General features: G+C 30.6%; 1 protein-coding gene across 2 annotated transcripts; it reads left to right on the top strand.

Moving 5' to 3' along the window:
• The first annotated feature begins 6,963 nt into the window (after positions 1–6,963).
• LOC111409986 (putative methylesterase 11, chloroplastic) lies at positions 6,964–15,081 on the top strand. 2 transcript variants are annotated; one of them, XM_023040142.1, is made up of 6 exons: positions 6,964–7,415; positions 8,816–9,052; positions 9,761–9,904; positions 10,022–10,110; positions 13,658–13,700; positions 14,693–15,081. In XM_023040142.1, the coding sequence occupies exons 1-6, from the start codon at positions 7,062–7,064 to the stop codon at positions 14,963–14,965; spliced, it is 1,140 nt and encodes a 379-aa protein (XP_022895910.1). In that variant the 5' UTR covers positions 6,964–7,061; the 3' UTR covers positions 14,966–15,081. The 2 variants fall into 2 exon arrangements, with proteins under 2 accessions (XP_022895910.1, XP_022895901.1); XM_023040133.1 differs by lacking the exon at positions 13,658–13,700 and having other exon boundaries at positions 6,965–7,415; positions 10,022–10,153.
• The last annotated feature ends 20 nt before the right edge of the window (positions 15,082–15,101 follow it).

Here is a 15,101-nt window from a genome sequence, read left to right as displayed (position 1 = left end):
CCGATATTGGATTGACATGATTCCAATTTTATTCAGTATCTAACTTATTAGGCTATCCAATCCAATTAGTTTCGTATAAAAATACCAAGTAACGAAAGAGTTATGATTTTTTTAAAAATGAGGCAGAAACTGAAATTTTTGAAGAGAAATCAAAACTTTAAGTCCCTAACTTTTTTTTTTTTTTTTTTTTTTTTTTGAGATTTGGGATGCATGAATATAAACCACGTGATACCCCCTATTGTTAAGGAAGACAAATTTAGTTTCAATTAATGCCGTGAGGATAAACATAGAGAAAATAAAATACAAAAAATTTCTTGTACTTCAGCAGTTGGAAATTTGGAGGATGTATTCAATTGAGACTTTTGAAAACTCTGATGATTTTTTTTTAAAGTGATGACTTTTGTAGATGTCTTGGATCTTTTATAGATTTGTATGGAATTAGTGGAAGTTTTTCATAAACTTCTATAGACTTCCATTTTAAAACTTTTTTTGACTTTTGTAGAATTTTTGAAGACTTTCATTTGAAATAAAATTCACGTAGATCTAGTACAATTATGTCAAATTCTCACATGGGAGGTGTTGGTTCCCATAACTTCCCTTTTCCTTCCCCTAATTCTTCCCATATAATAAAAAAATTAAGGAATAAAAATTTAAGAACTTAATTAAATAAGTAATAATTAAAATTATATATATATGATAAATAATAAATTTAAAATTTAATATTATTAATTTAATATACTTTAAAAATAAATAAAAATCAATATATTTAAATTTAATTATAATTTTTTATAATTTAGTGAAAAAATATATATTTTCACGAAAAATGAATGAAAAAAGAAAAAAGTTACTAGAATCTAATTTTTAATTTTTTTCATAGAAAATAAAGATAAACAACAAGAAAGAGATAAAGATAAATGAAAATAAATATAATCATATCTCTAGTATTCGTAGAAGGAAAAAGGAAAGAAGGATTAAAAAAATATTTTTTTGTGAAAGTCTTCCTGAATCTCGTGATTAATGAGAGATAAATTTTAAAATTTTATATGAGTACTTTCTATTTAAAAGTTAATACTCTAACGACTTTTGCAAAAGTCTCTAGAGGTCAATAAAATTTGAATACACAAAGACTTTTAAAAAAGTTTTAATTGAATATACCGTAACTTTTAAAAACTTTTTAAAAGTTTATAAATTCTTAATTGAATACACCGTGACTTTTAGAGATTTCTTAAAAGTCTCAATTGAATATATCAATACTTTTAGAAAATCTAAAAAAGTCTACATTGAATACTCCTGAACCTTTAAAATCTCCAAAAGCCATTAAAAGTTTCAATTGCATATATCCCCTTAATGTATGCTTAGGTTTGCACGCGTCCAGACATAGTATTCTTTGTTGAAATGCTGGGCACGTATTTAAGTAACTTTGAGATTGATATTTGGAAAGTAGCCAAGTTGGATATTGAGAATCTATAAAGAGTTAGTGTGTGTTTGGTTTACATTTTCGTTTTTTGTTTTCATTTTTGAAAACAAAAAATGTTTTCTGTTTTGAAGGACTATTTTCAAATTACAGAAAACGTATTTGGTTTGTCATTTTGAAAAATGATTTCTCAAAACAGAAAACTAGAAAATGCATTTGGTTTAAAAATTTTAAAAATTGTTTTATGACATTTATTCAATTAAAATGATTATTTAGCAAAACATAATAATTTTATTTTAATATATTACCGGATAATATATATTTTATACTTGGTGAATTTACTATTTTTTCTTGCTACAAAAATAAAATAATAAATAATAAATGTTTAAAATTTGTTTTATGACATTTATTCAATTAAATTGATTATTTAATAAAACACAATAATTTTATGCTAATATATTACCAGATAATATATATTTTAACTTGGTGAATTTATTATTTTTTCTTGCTACAAAAATAAAATAATAAATGTTTAGAAACTATTTTATGACATTTATTCAATTAATTTGATTATTTAATGAAACACAATAATTTTATGCTAATATATTACCAGATAATATATATTTTAAATTTAGTGAATTTACTATTTTTTCTTACTACAAAAATAAAATAATAAATACTTAGAAATTGTTTTATGACATTTATTCAATTAATTTGATTGTTTAGTAAAATATAATAATTTTATGCTAATATATTACCAGATAATATATTATTTTAAATTTGTGAATTTACTATTTTTTCTTACTATAAAATTAAAATAATAAATAATAAATGTTTAGAAATTGTTTTATAACATTTATTCAATTAATTTGATTATTTAGTAAAATATATTAGTTTTTTGCTAATATATTACCAGATAATATATATTTTATGCTTGGTGAATTTACTATTTTAAAAGTACAGCTGAGCATTCCTAAAAAAAGGCGTGTTTTGATCATTTTCCGCATTTTGAGTTTTTAACTGAAAACACTCAAAATGAAAAAAACTCAAAATGAAAAAAAAAATCATTTTGAGTTTTCAATTATAAACTTTTCCTTATTTTCAGAAATGCATTTTCAAAAAACGAGTGACCAAACTCATTTTGGCTGTTTTCAAAAACTCAAAATAGAAAACGGTTGGAAAACGGTAAACCAAACGCTCCCTTAAGGATTACATGATCACATACAGAAAATTAGACCAAATAGAGAGTATTGGATATTTTAATTCTGATCATGGAATGTGATTGCGGGATTTTGTCACTAAGCTGCATATTTTGGATGGAATTAAAATACCACTTAAGTTATTTAGCGACAATAGCAATCTTGTATTTCAACTTAAACTCGATAATGTCAAAGCTTATAAACATTAAGTTTATGGTTGTTAAGGAAAGAGTTTAGAGTGGTCAAGCTTCTATATGACACATTAGGACAAACTCCATAATTGCGAATCCGTTTGCTAATATTGCGCCAAGATCTTTTATGAGCATACTGTTTATAATAGTTGTTGCATCTTTTGATGATAAGGCAGTTTAGTGGGAGTTTGTATTGGATGTTGTCTGTTTTTTACACATTATTTTATCCATGGATATTCAAGTTATAAAGTATTTAATTCAATTTGACAATGATTAAATTTTTTATTTGATATCTTTAAAGAATAAGGTAGGAACGGTTGAAAATAAATGTGCTGTGTCATATTGTATGTAATTTTTATGCTACACATGCATATTTGATCTATGTTATTTGATTGTATTGATATACATGATTATTGATGTGTTTAATTATGATACTTGTAACAAAAATCACTTTGATCATATATTGACATAATCAATGGACAAGATTGTTCAAGAATGCTTTTGGTTATGATAGCAAAAGTTTTGAAGTCATACAGTTATTCACATTTATAAGGTAATATATGTGGGCCAAGTGCGAGATTGTTGATTTTGTCATGTTGGCCTGCATATGTAATTAATTGTATATTAAAGGCTATCTTGAGGTTAAGCTTAATTAAAGTAATCTAATAAAGAATTTAAGTTATTATATTTTGGGCATCTAAATATAATATGGTCCTGAATATGTGTAGAGATCGGATCAATTAGGGTTGCATTTCATAATTGGCAAAATATATTTAAAAACTATATATATGGTTATGATCTCCAATTCATAATTGATTCTCATTCTAATATCATCTGATCAACAAAAGAATAATAAGAGAAAATCTATTGAATGGGAAGATTTAAAACTCACAATCAAGATCAATATTCAATATTATAGATTAAAAAGCCAAACTAAAGGAGATTGCAGTTGATCTTCAAGATTCAAGATCCGAAATCAGTATTTAGTAATAAATAATAATTGCCAATGAATTAAGGTAAATTCTGTACTATGTCCTTCGAATAATTTTTGAATGAAAATCATTATTAGATAAGAGACGTTAATTAATAAAATGTTGAAAAAATATGCATCGAAAAGTTAAGAATATAACTTTTAAACAATTTTATAGACTTTTTTAAGTGATGAATTTCGTTGTGTGGAATTAATGGAAGTCTTTTGTAGACTTTTATTTTAAAATTTTTAGACTTTCGAAAACTTTCATTTAAAATTGAATCCACATGAATCTAGTGCAATAATGTGAATTTTCACATAAGAGATGGTGGTTTCCACAATTCCCTTTCCCTTTCCTTGTAATAAAAAAAAACAAAAATTAAAAACAAAAAGTAAAGTCACATTAAACCCTTGTTTGAGCTCCATTGTTTTCATAAAAATGCATTTTTAAATGGTGTATTGATGAAAAATGTAAGGTTAAAAAATAAGAAAAAGTTTTGAATTGACGCGTAATATTATTTTATTGAAAAATGTGTTGTTGAAATGATGTCAAATCACTGAAAAAATATATTTTTTTCAAAGAATGAGACTCAAATAGAGCCTAAATAAATAAATAATAATAAATATGACGCATCTTTTAAAGAGTAAACAAGAAATAAATATATTGAAATTTAATTATAAAATAATATTTTTATATGATATTTTATAATTTAATTCCAAAATATATATTTTTCATAAAAATGGATAAAAATGAAAAAAAAAATAAGAATCTTTAATTACAATTTAATTTCTTTTTATAGAAAATGAAGATAAACAATAAATAAAGATATAGAAAAAATAAAAACAAATATGATTAGGGATGACAACGAGTCGAGCCAAGCCGGCTCGGGCTTGACTCGAGCTTTTTGAAGACGGGCTTTTTTTGGCCCGAGCCGAGCCGAGCAAAAGCTCGGCCAAAAAATCAAGACTCGACCCGAGCTTTCGGCTCGAGCCTTATTGAGCCAAAATGGGCCGAGCCGAGCCGGCTCTTTTTTTTCCACATTTTTTTTTCCTTCCCTTAAAAGAAAATTGATAGCTGCCTTTATTTAAAGCCAGCTACCAATTGCCTTTATTTGAGACAGCTGGCTGCTTTTTAACAATTTTTTTTTTTGCGAGCCAGCTCGAGCTTTTTGGGCCGAGCCGGTTCGCGAGCCAAAATTCGAGGCTCGGGCTCGGCTCAGGCAAAATATCCGAGCTTTTTTCCTGGCCCAAGCAAAAGCTCGGCAAAAAAAATTAGGCTCGACCCGAGTTTTCGGCTCGAGCCTTATTGAGCCAAAATGGGCCGAGCCGAGCCGGCTCTTTTTTTTCCACATTTTTTTTTCCTTCCCTTAAAAGAAAATTGATAGCTGCCTTTATTTAAAGCCAGCTACCAATTGCCTTTATTTGAGACAGCTGGCTGCTTTTTAACAATTTTTTTTTTTTGCGAGCCAGCTCGAGCTTTTTGCGGGTCGAGCCACAGGTGGTACAAGCTCTCGAGCCTCTTTGTCATCCCTAAATATGATCGATAGAAAAAAATAATTTTAATTATAACTCTAATATCCTTATAAGAGAAAATAAAAGAGAAATATTGGAAAAAAAATTATTTTAATATTTTTTGTGAAAATATCCCAAAATATATATATATATATATATATATATATATATATATATATAATAATAATAATAATAATAATAATAATAATAATAATAATAATTAAATTGCTGATAATTTGAATACCCAAGACTTCTAAAAAGTTTTAATTCAACAAATTCTAACTTCTTCTTTTTTTTTTTTTTTTAAATCTATAAAAGTCTCGATTGAATACATCAATATCTTTAATGAATTTCAAAAAATCTAAATTGAATATCCTAAACTTTTTATCTCAAAAATCTCAATTAATACATTCCCTACAGGCTTTCTTTGGAGTTTTAGGTACTGGTTACATACTCAGATTTAACTATACATTCACACAATAAAATATTTTGCACACAAATGCAAAAATTTTCTTACTTTTTAATCATACATTCTCTTAAAATTATTATTCAAAATATTAATTTCCTCAAATAATGATTGTCAAACTAAGGGCTTAATTAAAATTTAAGTTAGTACTTTTGCTTATAAGTAAAGTTTATAATTATAGGTTAATTTTGAACTTCTAAATAATTTTCAAGTGATTTTTACTTTTATAAAGTGAATTTTTATTTTATTAGTAATATTTTTATTTTATAAGCATTTTTTTATAAAAGTGATTTTTTATCTTACAAGTAATCTTTACTTATAAGTATTTTTTTTATTATAACATAATTTTTTCTTATAAATAATTTTTTTAGTTAATATACATTTTTCTACAAATTAATTTTGAACAAAATATGTTGGTTTGAAATAATTATCTTCTAGAGTAAAATTCGAAGAGAATATGAGAAATGTTCAAAACCCACCGATTTGATGAACCATCCAAAATCAAAGCCCAAAAAAATTAGCAAGTACAAATTTTCTGAACCCCTCATAAATGGTGTCATTCAAAATTAATAAGAAAAAACTCCCAAACGGCCCTAGTATCATAATAAATGAAGATTGTACAATAGCGCAATTAATAAAAAAAAATTGCAATTTAACACCAATTTTAGGTAGCTATACTTTATACGTTCAATTAAATAAATCATTTAATTTTGCATTTAAAGGATTCTATCATTTAATGTTATGTAATTGTCATCCATACTGATATTTATCCCTTGTTTGAGCTATATTCTTTCGAAAGAAATACATTCTTAAACAATATTCTGATTTGATATCATTTTAGTTACATATTTTTTAATAAAATAATAATATATATAAATTTAATTTTTTTATTTTTTAATCACATATTTTTCGTCAATACACCAATCAAAAATAATTTATTTCCCTGGGCTCAAACAAGGCTTAACATTAAGAGTGAGGAATAGTCATTAATAAATTGTGGTGCAAAACAGTCACCAAAGTCAAAAAGTAAACTTTCGAAAAGACCAATATACCCCTTATTTTTCGTTAAATTAGAAGTAAAATAAACATAAAAAAGCAAGGAAAGGCTATTTTAGTAAAAATAACCAAAAATCATGTCCTGCTTCTTAGTCCCGTTCACACTATGTAGCTTTATCGTCCCTCGTACTCCCAGCATATACATACACATATATATACATATATATCCTCTCTCTCTGTCTCTATATATATTACTCTCAAGTCTCACAGTTCTATATTTGCATGTAAAGATCGAATAGTAATCAAACTCAAAATGGGGTTGTGTTTGTCACGCGATAATAAATCAACTGCGAAGAAGAGGCCGCCGTCAAAACGGATTACGAACCACTCGGAGGCAGCGGCTGTTGGCCGAGGAGGTGGAGGCGGGAGCATGAGGATTCGATCTTCGAGGAAAGAGGGGAACCTAATTAACGAGCAAGCGTTGGCGGCGGCGATACTTTTTCAGCAGCAGTTGCAAAATGGTGGCGCTGCTCCATTTGATCGGTCGGCTTCCTTGAGGTATCCGAGTGGGAACTCTAAGCGGAATCAGGCGTTGAATCGGAGCTCAAGCTCTCGGACTCGGTCCCTCACCGATCCTCTGCTTCAACCTCATCAACTCATCAATCAGGTGAATCTAGTCATCTGGATTGCTTTCCTTTTTTGTTTTTATTTATTACTCTTTTTTTCCGATTAATTTTATAGCTTTGGAATGCTTAATTGTAGTTTGTTCTAGTAGATTTGTGATGGTTTTGTATTGTGAATTGTTTATATGTGAAAAATTGATATGCTAAGCTGAGTTGGTAAAGTTTCCAATTAAGAAAACAAAACGAGTAAATTCGAGAAATCGTGATTTGACTCTACGATGATTGGTCCTTATACATTATTCATGTCAGCTGTAAAGTTGTAAAGTTGAAAGCTTTATTGGAGTTTGTGTTCAGATATTAGGCTGGTGGAGAAAGTGACGACTGGCTGTCAATATTGTTTATGCACTCTTTACCATTGATTTTTACCTATTGGTGTAATTTTCCTTTTTTACCAATTTGAATAGTTACCGTCTCGCTCTGCATTTTTATATGATTCTGACTCTAAAGTTTGAATAAGCAAAGAGTAAATATGATTTTTACTCTTGAGTATTTTCATATTTACACATTTTTATTCTTTTTCCCCCTTAAGAAGCAAGTTTTTATCACCCTTCCAACTAACAGAGCATCCGAAGTTATGCTCTATGAGTTCAAATTGATTACATCCTTTGTTTATGAAAGCAAACAACATCCTTTCCAGCTTGGGACTATCAAATATTAATTATCTATTAAACCATTCAAGCTAGAAAAGTTTTGTTGTCATGGTCTTCTGTCAGCGAAAACTCACTTAGTAATTCCTGAACATTTGTCACAACAGACGAATAATCCTCACAACGTAGACTGTTCAGACCATTAAGGTGTCATAGACAAAAGAGGCTTCAATCCCTTTCTTATCTAAGGGCCCGTTAGGCAGTGATTATGAGAATTGATTTTTTGACTGTTAGGGGGAAAAGTGGGGGCCACCTGTGACTGAAGAAGTCAAAAATGACAGTTAAAATAGTAAAATAACGGTCAAAAAATTATTTTTTTGAGGTGAAAAAGCACTACCCAACGGGGGGCTTGATCTGAATTGTTAAATGGCTAATGTTTTACCGCAGTTGGTTGGAATGGGTAGTGTTGTCCCTATTTTGACTGTTTTGCCATTATGCGTGGTGGCGAGAAACCATTTTTCATTTGGTAATTTAAGATGATTTCCACTGATATTACCTGATATTTTCATGTTCAAAATGATTCTAAGTTTATTACTTTTTCTGTTTTCTGTTTTCTGGTCTCTCGCTTAGATGGGATTCCAAGTCTTTCTAATCTTCTCTTACTTTATCTTCAGCATGGTGCCGTGAGAGCTAAATATGATATTGTCTTGCTGAATTTCGTGAATTTGATTCTAGAAATTTATTTGCTTCTGTTACTCTCTGCATCATCCTTATAACAAAACTTTCTAATTTGACAGGATATCAAGCTTGATAATATGGAGACCAACCATTTTGTCCTTGTCCATGGTGGTGGTTTTGGTGCCTGGTGCTGGTATAAAACTATTGCTCTGTTAGAAGAAGGTGGATATAAAGTTACTGTAATAGAGTTGACTGGTTCTGGGATTCATTCATTTGACACAAATAGCATTACAAGTCTTTCCCAGTATGTGAAGCCACTTATTGATTTCTTTGAAAAGCTTGCTGATGGGGAGAAGGTTATATACTTAGACCATTTCTTTAGTTTGTTTCCATCTACATTGATATTTCAGATTTCCTTTTTTCTGTGGTTGGAGGGGCGGACAGGACACAATTAGAAAAGTTGTAGGGGGACTAATATTGTACACGGGGAAATAGATTGCTTGTGTTCGCTTTTCATTAAGATGCTAAACAACTCTGAAATAGATCAACAAATTGCTATTTTTTTAATTAACTTCTGTGGCTAAACTATATTAAAGGGACGAACACTTCCGTGAAGGATATTTGTCAACGTTTTTCCACTTTGCCATTCTGAAGGTAGGTGAAGTGCTAAAGCTCTACATATTTTCTTACAGTTAGTTATTTTCTCTAAAGGCCTTGTTCTTGCTATTTTTTATCTTTATATATGCTATTTGAGACTTCCTCTCTGTAGCTGCAAACCTTGGTTTGGACTTTTGAGGATTTGTGAAATATTGCATTGTCATCAAGGCTGCAGAAAGTCTCATGTGTAGGAGCTTGAATTTAATGCCACAAACAATTGGCTTATAAGTATTTCTGGGTGCTCAAAACAGACCTTGAACTGACTTCATTAACATAACCATATAATTTATGTGTCTAGATAATTGTATATTCATTTTCACTACAAAGAATTTCTCTATGCAGTTACATGCATATTGAGTTTTACAGGAAGTATAATTTGTTCTCAATTATCTCCTCCATACATGCAGGTGATTTTAGTAGGACATGATTTTGGTGGGGCATGTATATCATATGGAATGGAGTTGTTTCCATCTAAAGTTTCCAAAGCTGTTTTTATTGCTGCTGCTATGTTGACTAGTGGGCAAAGCACCCTTGAGATGTTCTCTGAAAAGGTTCGTTTCTCTTCTGGTACATCTTTTGTCTGTTCAGAGTTTGTGATTTATTTTACTGCATTGAACATTGACTTTCTACTGTTGATTTAATTTAAGTAATATATGATGACTTTGCAGGTGGATTCAAATGATTTAATGAGACAGGCTCAGATATTTCATTATGCTAATGGGAACAATCAGCCTCCAACTGCTATTGACTTTGACAAATCTCTCTTAAAGGAATTATTGTTCAACCAAAGTCCTGCCAAGGTATGGTCTGCTGAAAGTAAATTGGTTTCACTTTGATATATAAGCACCCATCAAGCATCACTGTATGTATTTTCCGAATACAAAATGGAAGGCTGAATACATGACACTGCAAATGTAGATGCTGGAAAAGTTTGTGATTATGATTCAGTGATGATGTACCTCCGATGTTGTCAACCAAGATTCTAGATGTTATATAGTAAATCTCATCATCACATCGCACGACATATATGCTTTTAGCCATAACAAAAGGAACAAAATCACTTATTGTGAAATGCATCTCATTGTTAGAAGTCATTGTGTGCATGCTTTAGAGTTCATTGTATAACAAACATTATGTATGGATGTGTCCATTCCTCATGCCATGTCAGCCATATAATAAATTTCATGCCATACGGAAATCTCATGATCATGAAAATAATAATCGTAAATTACTTGGTCATACTATGTAATTGCATTATAGTTCAAAATGCTGAAATTTTATCCAACAACATTAGGCCCTTTTAGTCTTAGTTACCTCCCTCTTCTAAACTGGAGCGTCTTTAAGTCCACACAAAGTATGTCTCCAAACCACCTAAATGTCATAGATTGCCAACTCATCATCTTCTTGTTGAATATATTTATATATTCCTCGGTGGCTCAAAACAAGCTTTCACTAAATGTTAGATACCTCAATAGCCTCATGTTTTACAGTTGATCTTAGAAACCTGAGAATACTTGTTTAGATCTGAACTTTAGCAAAACGGAATTGTTGAGCTGAAGGCAAGACTACAGCCAGATGATGCAAACCAAGTGAAAGGAATTACGTGTTATTTTCCTCCTCTGGAGGTTCATTATAAAATGCATACATAAAAACCCACGTGGTATAATAAAAGATACTGTGAAAATGTCCGGTTTAGAGGACCTCAATTTCGTTATTAAGTGTCGTAAATTTTTTCCATTTCTGATGGGGGGTGGGGGGGGGGGGGGGGGGGGGGGGGGGAAGAAAGTGGAATTATTATTAAAAAGTAAAAAGACTTTTACAGTAGTAGGTTTCTGAATTGAAAGTTATACTTCTTTGGAAACCATGTTCCCCATCCCCTCCCCCACCCCACCCAAACAAAAAAAAAATGTTAATTTAAACTTACTTTTAAGCTGGACAGATGTTAGGCTAAGCATAAAAGTTACTTTTAAGTACTTTTACATTCTTTCTGTAGCGAAACATGCTGAAGCGTATATTCAGCATACTTTGGGGCAAATTTGCTTCTCATTGTAACCTTGCTATCTTGTATGGTTTAATAATTTAATGTTATTTATGTAGTTTCATGCTTGAGACTAATACCACATGAAGTTCGAAGGATATAACTAACATGCACTGCATAATTTCCTTATTAGAATCTCCAAATTATATGACTAAGAAAAAAACGTTAGGGGCTTGTTTGGGAGGAATTTTGATAATTGATTTTTTGATCGTTAGAGATAAAATGGGTCCTACCTGTGAGAGAGAAGAATTCAAAAATGATGGCTGAAATAGTGAACTGTTAAAAAATTGATAATAATTGACTTTTAAGTCGTACCAAACAAGCTCTACATTAGAAAAATTATTTAATTATATGCATAATTGATAATTCCATTCTTAGAATCTCCTAATTATACGAACATGGTAAAAAACACTAGATCTTCAAGATTATTTTAGCCGCCGAATGTATGATTTCATTATTCTGCCAAATGTATAATATTTTTAATATAAAAAAAAAAAAATCATCTTCCCCAATCAAGCTTTTACCATCCCGTCAATGGCTAATGGAGCTGTGATTATCGTTGCATGTGTACATTTTTAACTTTTCTTGCCTTAAGGTAAATAATATACATGTTTTATCATTGTTCATATAGGCTTTTGCAAGTGTTTGAGCCATCACGATGTAAGTATGGTTATCTTAATATCGAAACGACAGTTGAGTTGTCATGATCGTTAAACTTTTTTCACTTTTCACACCTCAAAACAACATCACTGAGGCTAAAATACCATTTTTAATGAAAACCCATTAATTTGGTTTGATGGAAAATAATGGTCATTGCGTGCTTTTAGTAGAATAATAACATATATACCATGAACAATGGCCAATGAATGAATCAAAATCTCTTCCTTGTTTTCCAACATTGTAGGTGTGGGTTTCACTTTCCTCTCATTGGAACTACATTACTAATGCAAAATAATATTTCTAGCTGTTTGTAGTTCTTGTACTCTTACGTCGTCATATCGACAATGTTATTATCATTGTATCGAAATGAGTATGAAGTCATTATTATCGTAGCATATATATTTTGGACATTTTATATGTTGAAACAAGATCAGTGTTCTAAAAGGCGTAATGTGTAAAGGTTAAGCTATGGGTTAAGTGAGTTTAGGTGAAACTTCACCTAAGCATAAAAAAAGGTAAAAATGTGCTCTTATTTTAATTTTTAATCAATAAAAAAATCATTTAATGATTAAAAATAATACCTACCAAATATCTAAAACAAATTTATAAGAATTTTATACATTTTTTCAAAGTTTCCAATAAAAAGATAAGTTTTATATATAAATATTAAATAGTAAATAAATTGGAATTTTTGGGAGTTTTTCTTTATCTAAGGCTTCAAGCATTTGTAAGATAATAAAGCATAATCATGTCGTGTAGTACCCGTTGACTGCTTTGTTTTCATCGCTCCTAGACGTGCCTTTTAGAACACCGAACAAGATTAATAATACAAATTCCTAGTCTAGACGTGCCTTTTAAAACACTGAACAAAATTAATACGGCAAACACCAAGCTTAGGCGTGCCTTTTAGGACATCGAACAAGATTAATAGGCAGAATAGCACTTGCAGGGGTGTGCAACTCTCATATGCGCTTGGCTAGCATTTTGATGCCGTTTCCCATAAGTAATGTTATTGTTTTACTAAAAAAGACAAGGGAGTCATTTTTATCACATACACATTTTGGCATTTTGCACTTTTCCCCGCATTGAAACAACATTATTAAGGTAGAATAAAATTTGCATTCGTATTCCCTTGCTCGTACGCTTGTGTGAATGTTTTTGAACTATAATAGCATGAGTCTCCTTGGTGTAGTATCAAAACGGTAGTGGAGTTATGATCGTTACATGCACATTCGTAAAAATAACAAATTTTAAAGGAAATCTACAATGAAAATTCAATATTTGGCATTATCTGGTTCAGTAGAATGAACAACATAGGCACCATTATCATTATATGACTCGAGACTGTTTGTTTGTCGTTCACCATTGTAAGAGTGCGACCACCTATTTCGTAACTCATTCAAACTACTTTCAACATTTTCAGGCATTTTCATTGCTCATATAGGCTTGTATGAGATTTTTGACGTCATAATGACACGAGTGTCGTTATTGTTGTTTTAAAACGATAATGAAATCATTGTGAAGCATGTGCATTGCTCACGTGTGATGATACAAGAGTTTTGAGGTATAACATCGCGAGTGTCGTTACTTTAGTATTGAAACACAAATCTCTCTTAAAGGAATTATTGTTCAACCAAAGTCCTGCCAAGGTATGGTCTGCTGAAAGTAAATTGGTTTCACTTTGATATATAAGCACCCATCAAGCATCACTGTATGTATTTTCCGAATACAAAATGGAAGGCTGAATACATGACACTGCAAATGTATCTGGAAAAGTTTGTGATTATGATTCAGTGATGATGTACCTCCGATGTTGTCAACCAAGATTCTAGATGTTATATAGTAAATCTCATCATCACATCGCACGACATATATGCTTTTAGCCATAACAAAAGGAACAAAATCACTTATTGTGAAATGCATCTCATTGTTAGAAGTCATTGCGTGCATGCTTTAGAGTTCATTGTATAACAAACATTATGTATGGATGTGTCCATTCCTCATGCCATGTCAGCCATATAATAAATTTCATGCCATACGGAAATCTCATGATCATGAAAATAATATTCCTAAATTACTTGGTCATACTATGTATTTGCTTTATAGTTCAAAATGCTGAAATCTTTTCCAACAATATTAGGCCCTTTTAGTTTTAGTTAACTCCCTCTTCTAAACTGGAGCGTCTTTAAGTCCACACAAAGTATGTCTCCAAACCACCTAAATGTCATAGATTGCCAACTCATCATCTTCTTGTTGAATATTTTCATATATTCCTCAGTGGCTCAAAACAAGCTTTCACTAGATGTTAGATACCTCAATAGCCTCATGTTTTACAGTTGATCTTGGAAACCTGAGAATACTGGTTTAGATCTGAACTTTAGCAAGACGGAATTGTTGAGCTGAAGGCAAGACTACAGCCAGATGATGCAAACAAAGTGAAAGGAATTACGTGTTATTTTCCTCCTCTGGAGGTTCATTATAAAATGCATACATAAAAACCCACGTGGTATAATAAAAGATACTGTGAAAATGTCCGGTTTAGAGGACCTCAATTTCGTTATTAAGTGTCGTAAATTTTTTCCATTTCTGATGCATTGGACTATTTACTCCTTTCTAATTCTTTATTCTTTACATTTTGCAGGATGTTGCATTAGCTTCAGTATCGATGAGGCCAATCCCTTTTTCACCAGTTTTGGAGAAGCTCGTTCTTTCTGAGATGAAATATGGCTTCGTGAGACGTTTTTATATTGAAACTCCAGAAGACAACGCTATACCTATTGCTGTGCAGGAAAGTATGATAAACAAAAGTCCCCCAGAGAGAGTATTCCATCTTAAAGGTGCTGATCACTCCCCTTTTTTCTCAAAACCTCAAGCATTGAATAAACTTCTGGTGGAAATCTCAAAGATCCCATGAATTTAGTTTTCTTCAAGTAATCATTTCCCTAAGTTCTACTTCCCTATAGAGTTTTACCGATACGATTCAAGCATCAATATATACCTCCATCCCTTTTATGGAAGTTTCCAAAATAAGGAGGAACTGCTACTTTTTA

The sequence above is a fragment of the Olea europaea genome, chromosome 2, assembly GCF_002742605.1.
Source record: "Olea europaea var. sylvestris chromosome 2, O_europaea_v1, whole genome shotgun sequence".
Classification (NCBI taxonomy): domain Eukaryota; kingdom Viridiplantae; phylum Streptophyta; class Magnoliopsida; order Lamiales; family Oleaceae; genus Olea; species Olea europaea.
Note: the sequence above shows the minus strand (reverse complement) of the source record. Positions and strands in the feature narration are given on the sequence as shown.

Coding starts and splice junctions, on each gene's coding strand:
- LOC111409986 (XM_023040142.1), top strand. CDS start 7,062: ATGGGGTTGTGTTTGTCACGCGATAATAAATCAACTGCGAAGAAGAGG. Junction 10,111..13,657: donor ACTGCTATTGACTTTGACAA/ATCTCTCTTAAA, acceptor ATTGAAACACAA/ATCTCTCTTAAAGGAATTAT. Junction 13,701..14,692: donor TCAACCAAAGTCCTGCCAAG/GTATGGTCTGCT, acceptor TACATTTTGCAG/GATGTTGCATTAGCTTCAGT.